General features: G+C 39.9%; 1 protein-coding gene across 3 annotated transcripts in view; it reads left to right on the top strand.

The window, feature by feature from the left end:
• The window catches only part of HIVEP1 (HIVEP zinc finger 1), a 119,289-nt gene that overhangs the window by 78,252 nt on the left and 23,327 nt on the right, over positions 1-17,710 (top strand). For all 3 annotated transcript variants that reach the window (XM_084282893.1, XM_084282891.1, XM_084282892.1), the window contains exon 4: positions 8,981-14,913. In XM_084282893.1, the coding sequence (XP_084139019.1) occupies positions 8,981-14,913 (5,933 nt within the window). The remainder of the gene's footprint in view (positions 1-8,980; positions 14,914-17,710) is intronic.

Below are 17,710 nucleotides of genomic sequence, written 5' to 3'. Positions count from 1 at the left end.
TTGGCATACCTATGTGCATGTTGTAAATGCACTAGGGTGCTAATTTTAGCAGAAGTGAACTGGGAGCAAGCCAGCTGTGGAAATGCAACATTTTTACTCTTTTTTTTTTTTTATTACTCTTTTCTTACTCTTGCATAAGAGTAATGACTGGCTTTGTTGCACTTTGCAGATAATCCTTCAATTCAGGGAGTTGTGAAATTCTAGAGTCATCCTCTAAAAGGAAAATACAGACAGACACACACACATGGTGAGTTAGATAGAGTATACCACTGTCTGGTGGCTATATGCTAGAGGCTGACCTGACCTGATGGAGTTTTTAATAGGAATTTCCTAAAAGGCTGTTACATGTGAGAGGGCAAAAAGAGAGAATATGCACATCTGTGGAAAAGGACAGGTGAAGACGGGGAAAGGAAAGAGATCTGACCAGCTCAGTGGGCTTGACATTAAAGACCTCTGAAGAAAGCCCACCCTGAGACAGATCTTTTTGCCCACCTCTCAAGCATGCTAGAGCTTCCATGGTTGGGGCATTCCTGGTTTCTAGATTTCCAGCAAATTGACTTTTGCTTTTTGTAAAGTGCACAATGCCATTTAGTCCTAAAAGAAAGACCTGCTATGTGTAAGTAAGACTTTCCCTACTCACTTTGCCAGAACTTCTATTCCTTTCTGCATTGTTAGATAGGTCTGAGCTCTTTGTTGCTCTTCATTTTTTTTTTTTTTATTTTTTTTTCCAAAGGCAGTATGGAAATTACTCCATTTGATCCCTGCTTTTCAAATAGAAGATGATGTTAAAGAAATACAGAGAATATGACTAAGGAGCTTGTTCTGTTTGAACACCATTATATGCAAAGAGAGTGTAGTTAACATCTTGTTCCTTTCATTTCTGTTTTTTCCCTTCAGACTCATGTTTGGGGAGTTCAGGTTCAGTATTTCATCTGACCAGCTAGCAGTTGCTGGTTGCTGATGACCTTTAAATTGGTTGCTGTTTCATGAGCTGTTCTGTAATTATGGTTTAATAGCCCTTCTTCTTCTTCATCCTAAGGGTAGAAGGTGCTGTTATGTTTTATTAGCCAAATCTTAATTTATTGATAAAAATTGATAATCCATAAATTGCAAGCAGATAATTTAATTGTGAAACTGTTCACAACATTAGTTTAGTGTTAAGGCTTCCGCTTAAGAAATGTGTCATCAAATGGCTGGAATACAGAGCAGGACATTAACTGCATAGCGTAGTAAATATTTTTGAAATTTTCAGGATGTTGAAATGAAAACTGTAGTGCATGCCCTTCCTTGAACATTCGTGTATTGACATTTTGTGCACGTTGCTAAGCGTTAACCATGGGTCATGTGGTAGGCGTTTGCTGTTCTCGTGTTTTTTTGTCTGTCTCTCAAAGAAGTGTTCAAGTTATGTGAAACTTTTACAGTGATTCAATCTCTGTTTTTTTTTATATACGTATAATGCTGGGAAATCTTGATCAGTATCAAATGTCTTGTTTCATTTAATATGTTTTGTGGTGGGCATGAAATTAGGTCTTTTTAGGAAAAAAAAAAAAAAAAAGCATGCATTTCACTTTGGAGATTGGTCAGAGATTTGTAGGTGTGCTGAAATGTTACATTCAATTCCTTTTCACATACGGATGTTCGCATTTCTCAACTGAGGCTCTGGTGTTACCTCAGTGGTCAGATGTTTATTGCTGTTTGGTTTTGATGGTTTTCCTCATTAAGCATACTATGGCTAAAAATCACAGAATGGTTAGGGTTGGAAGGGACCTCTTGGAGGTCATCTGGTCCAAGCTCTCTGCTCAAGCACCCAGAGCAGGCTGTCCAGGACCACATCCAGGCAGCTGTTGAAGATCTCAGCAGCCTCTCTGGGCAACCTGTGCCAGGGCTCAGTCACCTGCACAGCACAGAAGTGCTGCCTGGTGTTTAGACAGAACCTCCTGTGCTCCAGTCTGTGCCCATGGCCTCTTGTTTTGGCACTGGGCACCACTGAAAAGAGCCTGGCTCTTTTTTCATTGTGTCTTCCCTTCAGGTATTTATAGACATTGATTAAGATCCTCTCTGAACCTCATCTCCTGCGGGCTGGACAGTCCCCAGCTCTCTCAGCCTCTCTTCATAGGAGCGGTGCTTCAGATCATCTTGGTGTCCCTCCAGACTTACCAGTATGTTGGTTGCTTCTTCCTTTGCTCAGGCCAAGAAGCTAAATGCACAGTTGTTTTTAAGAAGACCTTGGTCTTGTTAGCATAGTGTGGTTATGTCCCTACACCCCTACACCTGATATCTACCTCTGTCAAGCTTATCTTGATGTAAGCAGCTACAGGACTTGAAAAGATGCTGTCATACAGACAGTCCCAGACTGTAATGTGTCATTTACTCTTTACGTATCCTAAGGCAAAAAAAAAAAAAAAAAAAAAAAAGAGTTGGCAGACTCTCATGGCTGGGATGAAAGTGCATTGTAGCAGAACTTCCTGATACATACAAGCTGCGTGCCTTGGGGTAAAGGTGTCTTACTTTATTCTGAGATGTTATTGCTCAATGTCTAGAGCTAATAAACTCTCTGCAGTCACTAATGGTTGCACAGAATTTCATTTAGTGTGTGAGGAGCAGCCCTGGGTACGCCTTTTTCTATGGCTGCACATTTAAACCTGTCATTTGCTTTACTTGCATTTACTTGCTAAGTTGTACCTGTTCTTGCTTCTCAAAGAAGAAACTTACATTTTTAAGTAATGTATGGAACAGATGGATGTCTGTGTAGCCTGGGTTTGGTCAGTCCTGAAAGTTATTCTCTCCGTTCAGCTTTAGTATGGCTTTGCAACTGAAGCACTAGTGAGAGGTGCTAGTTTAAAATATAGCCAGGCCTAGTGTTTTGGGAAGATGTTATTCCAAGGCAAGAAAAACTTCCATTCTCCAGCGTTATCTTCAAAGTGACAATTCACTCGTGTTAATGTAGATTTAGTGGAAACAGATTGTATAGTTTAAACCTTACAGTTTGTACTAAACATCGCTAAACAATGTTTGCCTGTTCTTAACTGTTGCTTACTTTGGTAGCCAACAACATGAGTATTTCTTGTACTACTAGACTGGTTTCTGCCCCACGAGGACAGTCACGCAGTGTAAGATGTTGCTCATGGAGGCTGGGCCAACACTATCTTTGTAGGTTTCCAGGACCTGACCACATGAAGCCTTAAGCAACCTGGTTGCTTCCTTTAACTGGCCCTGTTGTGAGCAGGAGCTTGGATTAGAGACCTGCTGAGGTCTCTTCCCACCTGAATAATCTCCTGAAATACTTGTTTTTAAATCTGGGGAAATTTACCTGGTGGTAGAGGCACCAGATTTCTTGGAGTTTATATCAATATACAGTTTTTTTGCAATTATATTTAATATATGAACTTTGGATGCACTAATTGTATAGGCTTATCAGTCTGTGATGGTAGAGAGCACTAAAATTTAATTTTACTTTGCATAAGTGAACACTCATTGAAGTTAATGGTACTGCTCAAATGAGTGCTGATAACATATACTAGCATAACTGCACATTCCTTGGAGCTTGTGTTTGCAGGACATTTGCTACTTTAGTTAATAAGGCAAAATTATGCTAATGAAACAGCTGACTTGGAGTGCGCCAAATTCCTTGACTTGTACCCTGGCCTCTACTGTACCATCTCGAGAAGTCTAAAGTTAGGCACCCAAAATACATCTATTAAAGCTATTGATGATTGACTTTAAAATCCTCTCAATTTGTGCTTGAAATTAAGCACAACACATGGCTTAATCTTGTTCAGATTTTTCTGTTAACTGAGAACATTTTTATAAATGCACAGTTTATGTAATCATGATTTTTCTACGCTTTGGAAAAACTATGTTAGGAAAACGTTTATGGCACTACTTAGCACATAGGAGGCAGTATGAAGCTAAAGATGTAATACAATAGTAATAAAAAAATGGCAATTTAGTTATGCCCTATTGCATTTAATGTAAGTTCTGGTGTCCTTACATTTGCTAGTTAGGCTTATGTCTTTATCTCATAATCATGTTCTGTTACTTATTCATGGAAAAAGACCCACTGGGGTGATTTATGACTGCTTTGTAATAGTTTCAGAGAAATCAAAACTAAATAAGCATCAGATGTCAAATATAAGAATATTTTGAATATTTTAAGGCACCAGGAAGCCTAGCTTTTAATCAGAGTAAAATTCTTTGTAATGGTCTCTTTTGAAGAGTTGTCCGTCTTTGAACAACTGCTGTTGTTAATCATCAGTAACATTTTAGCTGTATGTTTAAGACTTAACGTTTGAACAATATCACAAGAAGTTTGATTTTGCTTGCAGTTCCCTGGGAGCTGAAGTACAGGTTTAGGATCCAAAGGGTGTGGCACTTTCATTCGAAAATCTGGTCTTTGTATGCAGTGATTTTAAAAATTCTGCAGTATGAATTGAGCATGAAAGAGGATGAAAGTTCATTGGGCTGTAGGGCAGATAGTGGCTGCTGGCTAAATGTTTCACAGGGTCATACTGAGAAGGAAGGGAGCTTGGTGCTTTACTTCAGTTCTTTTTAAAAAAAATAAAAGCACGTAGCTCTGTTGGAAGGGAGAGAAATGGAGTGGGTGTTATAATAACACATAGGCTTTGAGACAGGCAGTTCTGAAAGTTACTTAAACAAAACCATTGAGATCATTTTGTCAAGACACTGTCTAGTTCACCAGCAAATGCTAAAGAAAAAAAAAAAAAAAAAAGGTTGCTTATACCTCTCCTTTATTTGCTGCATGAGTTACCTCACTAGATTACTATTGGCACCATCACACTTGTGTTCTTTTGCTCTATTTCCTGTGCGTAAGTGCAGTAGAGAAATTGTAGTTGAGCAAAACCATGTTTAGAAAGATGGCATGTTTTGAACGCAGAATTCCTATTGAAGCAAAGGAATTAAACAGAAAGTCCTGATAGGAAAGCAGAGCAAAGCGAGAAAGAGATGCTCTGGTACCTGAAAAGTGAGTCATTGTGCACAGCAGCATTGCTACCTGTCCTGTTGGACTGGGTAACCTGATTCTATTGGACATCATACAGTTTATGGAAAAGATGCTTTTTAGCCTTCTGTTGGAAATGACAGCACTTGCCAATAAAAGTATGAATTCACCCAAGAGAAAGAGGAATTGCTGCATCAGTGTCACCAGCTGAACAGGGAGAAGGGTTTTGTGACTGCACCACGAGGCAAGCAGAGCGTGGAGTGGCAGAGAGAGGAAGACAAGGAAATCAACTTTTTTTTCATGTCAGGTTGGTTTACATTCCCTTTGTTTAGCTTCAGCTTGTTGGTATGGGTGTGCAGCCCTGACAAGGTATCACCCTTCTGAAAGTTTGTATCTCCATTCCTGTTAACAGGAAAGTTAACAATTATGGTACCCATGCTTCCCGCTGGTTTTGTTATTGCCTCTAGAAATATTGATACAGCTGATCTTTGTGCAAATATCTAGCTGTGGGTTAACAACCATGTAATGGAATATCTTCAACGTAATTTGGCAATACAAAAAGAAGACTTACACAAAAGGAACAAAAAAATAAAACTAAGTGGAAAGAAGTTGTCAGGGTTTCCTCTTTTTCCCCAAAATATGTTAGAAATTTGATCGCTAGAAAACCTGAGATATTTCCGTTAACAATAAGTATTTCTAAACCGTCAAGGAGTGAAATACAGCACAGCACTTATACTACTGTTAAGACTTGTAAAGCCATCGAAAGAAAGTATGTTTTGCTGGATTTTATAGACAGGAATAATCTCTGGAATTGCAAAAAGCATACAGAAGTAGAAATAAGAAACTAGTTCTTATGATTTCCATAGCCTGGAATTTTATAGGTGTAGATGCAGCATAATTAATGGTTGTGAAGACTAAAGTAAATGACTATTTTTGCATAGGATGTAATGCATAACTTGCCTTTTTTCTATTTTCTTCTTTCATTTTCATACAATTTTTCAGCTGTGCTGAAAAGTCTTTCAGCTGTGCTGTTTTCCAATCTCCAGTGTGGTGCAGTGTTTGAGTGTGCCTGCTGTTCCTCACTGTGTTGATGAAGCCTTGGAATGGTTGTTATCTAATGTTCGGAGGCATCAGGGAGAAGCACATCATTTGGTTGTTCAATTACTGCAGTATAAAACACCTTCGTCTTTCTGTGTACGTTTGTCTGCTTGGATGTTCACGCTTCGTGGCACTATTATCTTCCTAGCTGCATGTAATCTGCCCAGCACTTCCCCCAGTGCTCCAGTACAAACCCCGACAGTGTGATAGGTGTGGAGGCGTGAATGTGATATGATAAAAGCTGCAGTATGTTCATAAAAGGAACCAAATTACTTACACTCAATTAACATGGCCATGGTTTTCAGAGATCACCAAACCATGGCTAAAAACACCTTTTTATATAATGACCTTGTTATTTTCTCTTCGATTGGTGTAAAATGGAGTTTTGTTGCTATTGAAAAAAGTTGCAGTAGGCCATTAATTTTAAAGAAATCGCCACTAATGATATTAGTGTCAGACACTGATTTAATTGGGAAGCAATGGAAAGTATAGAACATCATGATGGAAGGCAGCTCTGCTTTGAATATGCTAAATGTAGCCTAATATGAATAGGTTTAGGTAATAAAGCAATAAATGCAAAGTTTATTTAGTGGTTAAATGGACGGTTACTACAGAAATTTCTTTCTGGGTGCATAAGATGAGCACAAGCTCCCCACAGCTAGGATTTCAGAGCCCTTGTTTCTGGAGAGGGATTCTAGTCTCTCTGTTATGAGATGACAGAATGCAACAAGGCAGCGTCTTACTCTCCATACTTAAATTTCTTCAGGTAGGGCTTGGAGAACAATAGGTCAGGTTCTGCAGCTCTTCCACATGTGCAGTACACTGTGTACAATGTTTGTTCTTTAACCTTTCAGTTTGCAAGGAAGTCTCAATAGCCTTTCGCCCTCTGTGAATGTATGTGTAAATGAAGTAGGCAACAAATTGAAAACAGGCTTTTGAACTTCCAAGTACCTGAGCTCTGGCCTTAGCACACAGCTCAGTTAGGTTGTGCTCTGGCACCGGGCAGACATGTCATCTTCTTGCCCTTCTTTTCCCACTAGTCACTTTGTGTTCTCTTCTTCTAGACAAGCATTAGGTGCTGCCCGGATTTCCTTTAAATGGAGCAGGAATTTCACCCTGGACTCATCAGCACCAGTATCTCTCATCAGATGCAGACAGTATGTTGGCATTCCTCTCACCATAGTGCAGAAAGCATCTGGTGTTTCTGCGAGAGGATACTCTTTATGCTGCTGAAAGGGCTGTAGGAGTTGATAGGTACTGGGAAGCCTGAGCTTTCTCCATCTATCTCCTTGTGAAGCTGACTGTGAGAGTTTTGTATATGCTGTCTTAATTAGTTTTTTCTTACCTAGGAGTGCACATAAACCTCTGTTCCTGAGAACCTCTATATTGAGGTAACCATACCACGTGGAGTTTCTCAGCACAGCTTCCCAAAATGTGTGTGCAGCTGAACCTTTTTAGAGGTATCAGACTTCTTGTCACATCAGATCCTTCCTTTGTGTTGAATATTGGCAATCAGACAAAATATGGTTTTGGCTAACAGCCAAACAGTTGTAAAAGTTTGAGAAATTGGATTTACACCCATTTAATGTTTGGCTTCCTCTGAAGTAAGTACCAGTTAGGCTATGATTGTTTGTATGTTAGGAAGTATGCTTACATGTAAAATAGTTAATTGGCAGAATAAATATGACACTGAGGTAAACAAGGGTATAAGTAAAAAACAAAGAAAAAAGCCCACAAAACTTTGTAAGTATCAACACTAAAATTCAGTCTGTCTGTATCTTTCGCTAGAGAAGTTTAGACTCTTTACAAATAGTACTCACTATAAAGTTATTCTGCAGAGTAATATTCAAAAATGTTTGCTTTTCACTACGCTCCTGAAGCTCCCCATGCATACCTGCTTAAACCAGCAACAAGTGTAGCTAGTAATGAAGTAATTCAAATTTATTTTGTTTCATGATGCACTAATAGAAGAATAAGTGTCTGATTTTATTCCTCTGCAGTAGTTGCTCATCTGAAACGCTATTAAAGTTCAGTAGCTCCGAAATACAGTATTTGACAGATGGCGTGGGTGGATTGTGCCATTTCCATGATAAATCTACTTATCTGCTTACAAATATAACCATGAGGAAGTAGTCTTCATTCCTTGACTGGTGTAACATATAGACAGAAAAGGTGACAACGTGACATGAAAAAGGATTTGTGTCTTGGTTCTTCATTTTCCTGCTGTAATGATTCGGATTTTGGAACAAGTTGCCAGGGGAGTGTTAGGTTAGATGTTAGGAAGAACTTCTTTACTGAAAAGGTTTTTAGGCATTGGAACAGGCTGCCCAGGGAAGTGGTGAAGTCACCATCCCTGGAAGTCTTTAAAAGACGTTTAGACATAGAGCTTACGGATATGGCTTAGTGGGGATTGTTAGCGTTAGGTAGAGGTTGGACTCGATGATCTTGAGGTCTCTTCCAACCTAGAAATTCTGTGATTCTGTGATTCTGTGAAGTGCAAAAGAGATTTCTTTTTACTTTATCTAAAAAAGAATTGCTGTAAATACTGAAATATTTTTTCAGTGGCCTTTCTTTTCTTACATTTTCTTTGAAACCTTAATTACTTTTGTAATTACTTTATTAATTAATTATTAATTACTTTTGTAATGTCTTAGAGCATCAGTTAGAATGCATTACTTTTGCTAGATGGGAACAAACTGGATCTTTACTAAGATATATTTGCTATATTAATATTATTGATATATTAAGATATATTTGCTATTCAAAAAATACTGGAGGTGGGAGAGTTGGACAGTCCTGTTACACCAGTGCTCACTGTGTGAACTACTCTTACAGCTGAAGCTTAGAGACAATAGAATGCCATAAATAAAAATATACTACATTATCCAGTTCTAATATTCTTTCTTACTCTTTGTGTTTTAACAGAAATCACAGATGCTAGTACTAGAGGAAACCCAGATACAATTAAGGGTGTGAAAAGAAAAAAGATTGTGACTGAAAACCATCTAAAAAAAATACCAAAATCGCCTTTGAGAAACCCCACAGAATCCAAGGTTAAACAAAATGTACACCTTCCACCACTAAAAGTTCTTCCGGATGCCTCAGAACAGGTCACGGCACAGGACCACCTACCTGTGAACAATGGAAGTCAATGTACCAAACAAAACGGGGCAGTGCTTAATAGTGAGATAAGTGCTGAAACAACCAAATCTGAGATACCAATGCAGACAAAGCCTTCATCGACACATCAGTCCTTTGACTTGAGTAAGCAGGCAGTAGAGGATTCTGATGTGAGCCAGTTGAGCTCGCCAGAGAAGAAGTCTCTCTCCAACTCCTTACCAAGTAAAACAAAGACTGACAATAATGAATGTATCACTTTTGTTGATGGTAGTACATCATCCCCATGTACACGTACTGCATTCGATGTCTTGTTAAAAGCTATGGAGCCTGAACTGAACACCTTAGCACAAGAGTGCCCCCGTTATGGGGTGCAGATAGAGAAACTGAGACCAAATAAAATTGTAAGCACCTCTCCTAGTCTCACATCCAATACAGTGAGTGTCCAAAATCAGTCTGCTTTGTCTCAGCATGAGTTTACAGCTGGACCTCACTATTTTCCATGTACATTGAACAACGTGCATGTAGCAACAGCTGCCAAGAGTGGACAAACGCAGGTCCAGTCGGTTTCTCATTCACAAGACCTTGTTACTAAAACCAGCCAACAAAATCACCAGGTTGTTATGTGTCCAAATTTCACAGGTTCTGTGGTGCAACAGCAGAGTCAAGAAAATGCCAAGCTCCAGCAGATATACAGCGTAGCAGTAACTTCGTCTGGTGTTCACACCTCATCTTCCACTGTAACTCAGGTTTTTCCCCCAAATCAGTTAGTAGCTAGTTCATCTTCACCTTTGTCAGTTAACACACCTAGTTCAACACACTTGTCTATAGGTCCCATGTATAATTCAGCCCAGATAGCATCAGTTGTAAACCATGGTGTAGAACAAATATGTAACCTCTTGAAAGACCAGAAACCTAAAAAGCTGGGGAAGTATGTCTGTGAGTATTGCAATCGGGCCTGTGCCAAGCCCAGTGTTCTCCAAAAGCACATCCGATCCCATACTGGAGAGCGACCGTATCCTTGCGTTACATGTGGGTTTTCATTTAAAACTAAAAGTAATTTGTACAAGCATAAAAAATCCCATGCACATGCTATCAAACTTGGACTTGTCCTACAACCAGGTGCTGGTGGTCTCTTCTTATCTCATGACTCAGACAAAGCACTTAGCATTCATTCAGATGTGGAAGAAAGTGGTGAAAGTGAAGATGAAGGCACTGCTGATGAAAGACAAGATGATCAAGAACTGGAACCTGCACAAATAGTGAAAGTCATTTCAAGTGCAGAAACTGTACGGAAGGGAAGCCCTGTTCCACTAAGTAACCCAGATTGTATCCCAGGTGATTCCTCATTACACAATACAGAACCACAAGTAAGGGCAGCTTTACCAAAAGTAGTGGTTCATGCTGTGAATGTTTCTCCGTTAAGGGCCGATAGCCCCAAAGTAACAGATCCAGCACCTGAGCTTTCTGCAGCACAGAGAAAAGGAGATTTTAAAGTGACAAATCTTCAATCAAATTTAACACATACGGCCTTAGTAAAGGAAAATGACATAAAACAAAGTCAGAAAACAGAACTGGGCCTGTTAGAGGAGCAGCTGGGATCTACAGTAGGAGCTGTGCATGCTCAGCTTCAGAGACAACAGGCAACCGACTGTTCCCAGGAGCAGCAAGGAAAATGCCTTCTGAGCCCTAGAAGTTTAGGTAGTACTGATTCTGGTTATTTCTCTCGTTCTGAAAGTGCTGATCAAACAATGAGTCCACCAGCTCCTTTCGTAAGAGGATTACTGCCCTCTGAAAAAGATTCAAATAAAAATTTGCCCTGTGTACCAAGAGCAAGTGGAATGGTAGCATCAGTGGTACAAACAGTCTGTGCCGAGAAAAATTTGATTCTCTCTGGCCAAATGCGACCTCCCATAGCAACAAAAACCCTTGAGGAGCGTATCTCAAAGTTAATTTCTGATAATGAAGCTGTTGTGGATGACAAACAGTTAGATAGCGTGAAACCAAGAAGAACATCTCTTTCGAGAAGAGGAAGCATAGATTCACCAAAATCCTACATATTTAAGGATTCTTTCCAGTTTGATTTAAAGCCTATGGGAAGAAGAACTAGTTCAAGCTCTGATATACCAAAGTCTCCTTTCACACCCACTGAGAAATCAAAGCAAGTTTTTCTTCTCTCTGTACCATCCCTTGACTGTTTGCCTATAACACGAAGTAATTCCATGCCTACTACCAGTTACTCGGCAGTACCTCCAAACGTAATACCTCCCTCTCATCCACTTAGAGGAAGTCAGTCATTTGATGATAAAATCAGTTCCTTATACGATGATGTTTTTGTATCAGGACCTGCTGCTCCACTGAACCAAGGTGGACATCCTCGGACCCTTGTTAGACAGGCAGCAATAGAAGATTCTTCTACTGGTGAAAGTCAAGTTCTTGGATCAGTGCGACCTGCAGAAGAAAGTTATCTGGGATGTAATTTATCAAACGAATCTTTATTGCAAAGGAACAAGTCCCTGGCACAGGGATCAAATTTAGAAAAAACTAAGAAGTCCCCTCAGGTGCGAGGAACAATGTTTGAGTGTGAAACCTGCAGAAACAGGTATAGGAAACTGGAAAACTTTGAAAACCACAAGAAATTTTACTGTTCAGAGTTGCATGGACCTAAAACTAAAGCTGCAATCCGAGAGCCTGAACATAAAACTGTTCCAAATAGTACACAACCTCAAATTCTGCACTACAGAGTCACTACTTCAACTGGTGTCTGGGAACAGACTCCCCAAATAAGGAAGAGAAGGAAAATGAAAAGTGTTGGAGATGACGATGACCTACAACAAAACGACACAAGCACACCATCAAAGAATGCAGAAGGCCAAAATAAGCCAGCAATTTCTTCCAGTCAGTCAAAACTCAGTGCAACAGTAGTAGGTTTGCAACAGCCAAGCAACCTTCTACTTCGAAGTTCACAAATTCAGCTTGTAGCTCGAGGTACAGATCTGACAACAGAGCCAAAGATGTCTCCACTCATTGAAAAGCAGACAAGTTCAGTTATGCAAGAAAAGGTGGAGTTGAAAAGACAAGGGACTGGTATTTCAGTAATACAGCACACCAATTCACTGAGCAGAAATAGCTCATTTGAGAAATCGGAGTCATTTGAAAGAGTATCACCAGTTTCATCTCAAGAGCCCAACAAGGTTGCAAAACATCGCTCTTCGAATGCAGTTGCAGTCCAAGAGGATAGACCCTCTCATCTGAATACTTCCCAGCATCATCAGTCACTGTCATTAGAAGCATCTAGAGGGGAACTGCAGGGAAGCCAAACAGTTTCTAATGAGAGGAACACACCACTTCAGACATCAAGACTCGTTCGCCAGCATAACATCCAGGTTCCTGAAATACTGGTCACAGAAGAACCAGACAGGGAGCAAGAAAACCAATGCAGTGATCAGGAAAAGACAGAAAGATTTAATTGGCCACAGCGCAGTGAAACACTGTCAAAATTGCCAACAGAAAAGCTTCCACCGAAGAAGAAAAGAATTCGCTTGGCCGAAATGGAGCACTCATCTACTGAATCGAGTGTTGACTCCACTCTTTCCAGAAGTCTAAGTCGAGAGAGTAGTTTGTCTCATGCCTCCAGTTTCTCGGCGTCTCTCGATAAAGATGAGATTTCAAAGGTGGACAATCCTTCTAAAGCAGAACTTATTAGTAAGTCGTCAGAATTCCTTATGATTCCCACTGGCTCTCATGTGCTGGGCATGCCTGGCCCGCATTACAGGGAAATGAGGCGTGCTGCATCGGAGCAGATCAGCTGCACGCAGCCCTCGATGGAGGTTGTAGACTACAGGAGTAAGTCTTTTGACTGTGGAAGCATATCTCCATCAAAACCTGCCTCACTCGTAGAGATAGCTGCTCCAAAGCTGTCATCTGGAAATGGAGTTACTGGACACGTGCCTTTGCTAGAAAGAAGGAGGGGACCGTTTGTAAGACAAATATCTTTAAATATTGCTCCAGAAAATCATCCAGTTAAATTGACTTCTTCGTTTCAGACAGTTCATGCTACAGATGTGCCATTTCACAGGCTGCAGACCTCCAGCAAATCCTTGGTGGAGTTTCCTTCAAGTACTCAGCATTCTCAAACTCACTCCAGGCCTCACTCAGCAATTCAAAATTCTAATCCTATTATCCTGTCTTCAGTTCAGCAGCCTCTAGATGATGTTTTGGATAATCAAAGACAGCAATCTTCAATGCATCAGCCTTCCCAGATTTCTACTAAAACATCAACCCAAGGGGAACAAGTGAATTCATACCCAGTTTCTTGTCACCCTGACGAACAAAAGGATTGTTTTGCTCCAAAGTATCAACTCCAAGTTAAAACATTACATATAGGTCAGCCATACTCTTCTAAATTGCTAAAAAATAGTCTATCAAGTCAGACTGTCCCAAGTCAAGCTGGAGTGGACCAGAATGCATCCTCCTTTGAGCTGCAGGCTACACTGTCTGACAATATGTCTAATCCTTACTCTGTGCCTCCTCTAAAACAAATTGTCCCTAATAACTGCAGCAGTCAGATACATCAGATTCCTCCTTTTGTAGTTCCTGTTCGTATTTACAGTAGCATCCCATCCTATGGCTTTGCAACCGTTACACCCCTTCCTCAAATTTTCGTGACTCAGGATCAGGTAAACCAATCTATTTGCAAAACAAATGCTGTGAGAATGCCAATGATTGAAGGCAAAACTCAGCTGCCAAAATCACACAAAGATCATCAGAGGACTTTGCCAAATTCATTTGAGTTTGAAAATTCAATACCAGAAAGTGGAACCAGAAATTCACCTTTGTCAAGCTCTTTGAATATTATTCAGAAAGTGCCAGTTAGTGGACTGTTCCCTCAACAAGAAGCTACACCTTCAAGTAAACGAATGCTTTCCCCAGCCAACAGTTTAGATATTGCCATGGAAAAACAGCAAAAACGTGTTAAAGATGAGAGTGGAGCTGCCTGCATGACCGATGCCAGACATTCACTGAGTGTTCGATCTAATGACCCAGCTAATAAGCAAAAGAAACCAGTCTTGGTGCGACAGGTTTGCACCACAGAGCCTCTTGAAAATCACCTCCTAGATCCTGATGGTGTTGCACAGAATGAAAAAAGCAGCAAAGCTAGTAGTTCAGACATGCTGTTGCCTGACCGTCATTCATCTGAAACTGGGGTTTCGGAAACCCTGAGGGAGTCACCAGAATCTGAAGACGTGAAGTCTTCAGCATCACCAGTGTTTGTAGTTAGAAAACCATCTGAACTGTCTCCAGTGAGTAATCAGAATTCTCTCTTAAAGGCTGTAGGCAGCAGTCAAGAAAGAAGATCCCCAAGTAGTAATCATGAGAGCAATCAAATCAATAGCCAGAGTCAAGCAAAGCATCTAACCACTCTGGCTGCAGTGAATACAGGAGAAATGCAGAGGTTGTCATTTCCAAGCCTCAAGACATCAACGAGCTTTACCTGGTGTTTTCTCCTGAAGAGGAAACCATTGCATTTGCTGCAAAATGATCAGAAAATTTCAGCCTATTCTACGTGGACCATTAGTCCCAACAATCCTAATCCACTTGGTTTGTCAACAAAGGTAGCTCTTTCTCTCCTCAATTCAAAACAGAAAGTTGAAAAACCGCTATACACTCAAGCAAGAACTACTCATCCCAGATCTGATGTACTGGTCTATTCAAGCAAGTGGAAGAACAGCTTAACTAAGGTACTTATCCTATGCTTGATATATACTGATCGTTTACGGAGGATTTGCTTTGGTGATTGAGTTTGTTCATATTTTGGAGAATGTAATGTGCCTGACATGTGTAATACATGCTCTTATTTATTTTAGTTATGCTGGATCAGACTGCTAAAAAGATCTTAAGTAATTCCATTAAGAAACCTCTTTATAAGGATTTATCACTTTTCATGGAAATTAGTTCCTGGATTTAAATCTGCATATGAAATGTTTATTGTGACAGGATTGTGTTTGGCTATTTTTTAAACGCAAAGCATCTGCGTTTAAAAAATAAATAGTTCAGATAGACTTTTTTTTTAAACAATTGAAACAAGTTGATTCAAGATCATAGCTGCATATTTTCCTTTAAAAATCTGCTGGTATTTTCTGTTATAAAAATATGCTTATGGTGAACAGGTGTCCATGGACAGTGTAAAGATATTTTTCACCATTGCTGATCATCTAACTGTGGGAGGAGCAGTGTACCACTTCCCTTTCTCCCACCTAGGTTAGTTGGTGGTGTGAAATAATGACAAAAATAGTGAAGTTTAAAAGAAAATTACAGCTTCCATAAAAACATTGGCAACTTCTTGGATTGACATGGCTCCAAAGATGCCAAAGATGCCATTAAATCTTGTGCAGTGGAATATACTCAGGGTAACATTTGTGACACACATAAAACACCACATAACTCCAGAGTCAAATGTGGAAAAGAGCAAACTAGTCGCTTTTTATTTCTTTAACCACCTTAGGACTGCACGGATGTACTAGGATTTACTAGACCATGTGCTGATTTGCACAGAATCAGGCATTTCTAAGTAACTGGTGTGCCTCTGCAAATTGTCGAGTGTGACTCTTAGACCTATAGTACGGCAACAAGTGTCACTGTCTATTTAGTGGATGACATAGCTTTTGTTAACTCACCTATTAAAGCCATAAAGCTTGCTGAGGAGAACCTTGGTATACAGTGTGGTTTCACACTCCTCTTTGTTATCTGCTGTGCGTGGGGTATGCTCGTTGCCATGTTTCTCTTAGCTGGCAAAACAGAGGATTTCCATAGAGCACCAATTCTCCAGAATTGCTCAGAGGCTGTCAAGGCTATATACAAATGCTTTGGGGAGGTCAGAGCAACTGTTACTACTCTAAACCTGCAGTCTGCCATCTACAAAACTTTCTGGGCATCAGGCTGGAAATCAGGACCCATGGGGCATGCATTCACTCTAGAGGAAGCATGCCACGGCCTTGGGAAAAGACATGCATTCCTGCTGATGTTGAGTGATGAAAACTTGCTCCTAGAGGTCACAAGGGGATGTTTCTGTGCTTGCTGAGTGTTTTGCTAAAATACAAAGCTGTCTATGGGGGAAAGAGCAATAAGATGAGAAACTCTATATAAGAGGAAGAATTAGTTGCAGAATTACAGGGGGAGTTGAGAAATATGCAGAAACCCCTATGGCCAAAAGAGCAATAGAGTTAAATCTATCTCTCTTGATATCATAGGGAGATTTTGCTAACATTCATCTTGGTGTTCAAAGCTTAGTTGATAATGTTTCATGCAGGAAATACAGACTGCTGACTTGCTGCTAGTACTACAACTAAATTCAGTTACTGGTTCCATATTAGTGTGCCTCCTTTTACTTGCTTAAACTCATATTGCCTTTTCTAGCGTGCTTCCTCATATGTTTTTTGAGATGTTGTACTTAAATAGTACTAAACCTTAACATAAATAAATAAATAAAAATTGGAAGGTTTAGCTTTTTTCAGCGTACATGGTTAAGCAATTTGTTCTAAGGAAGGCAAGTCTCTCGTTACTTGTGTTGTTGACTCATGCTTGTTTTATTTTTAAAGAACAGTCTATTAGAAGAAATTCTCTGATAACAAAGCTACTATGTGCCTCATGAAGAATAAATTTTATCTACAAACAAGTTCTGTTTAGAATATAAATAATGGATAACAATACTCTGAAAAATATTTTGACAGCACCCTTTTAAGCATTCTAGGAGTTCTTAAATGCAGTAATAGGCAGCTGTCAGGTACATTTACACTGCTTCTTCCACAAAAGAACTACAGTTATTAGTCTTTCTTGCTGACATTTTGCATCAAACACACTAGCAAGGTCAAGATGAAGAGTTCTTAAGCTCTGCTTGGGGCTGATATACAAATTTTCTTCAGAGCCATTATGAAGGAAGAACGTACAGCGAGAAATCACCAATAAAAGTTTAATTGGCATCTTAGACTGTACAAACAAGGTTCTTCAGGGTGGTAGAAATTAAAAATTTTAAAGGCCTGATAGGTAGGATATGACGTAACACCTGCAAAATTTGTGTTGTGTACCTTCCAGTGTCTTGGGCTTTCCAGGATGATGAGGGTGCTGTTAGAAGATAACCTCTGTGTTACCACTTTCTAGTTAGAGTTGATAGTGGAATGGCTCGTGCCCACTTGGAAACTTCTAGTTACTGTCATCACAGGAGCCATGCTTAATGAGAGCAAAACCTGAAATTGCTCATTCTGTTCATGCCCGGTAATTCTCCCACTGTCATCTTCTGGTTGAGGTTCACAGTGGAACCAGAACATTCGTGGTCCTTTGGGAAGATAATATTCCATTAAAAAAAAAAAAAGGCAAAGTAATTCTCTCTTACCTTCAAAAGAATGTGGTTGATTTCCTGCTTAAACACGTGGCAGGGTCCTGAGTTCGTTGGAGAACCACTGTTTAGATTACAAGTCTTTGATTACAAGTCTGACTGTCATTCAGAAGATGTTTGCTCGAGTGGTTTGCACATTTTAACCC

The sequence above is a fragment of the Netta rufina genome (assembly GCF_964035555.1).
Source record: "Netta rufina genome assembly, chromosome: 2".
NCBI classification, from domain to species: domain Eukaryota; kingdom Metazoa; phylum Chordata; class Aves; order Anseriformes; family Anatidae; genus Netta; species Netta rufina.
Note: the sequence above shows the minus strand (reverse complement) of the source record. Positions and strands in the feature narration are given on the sequence as shown.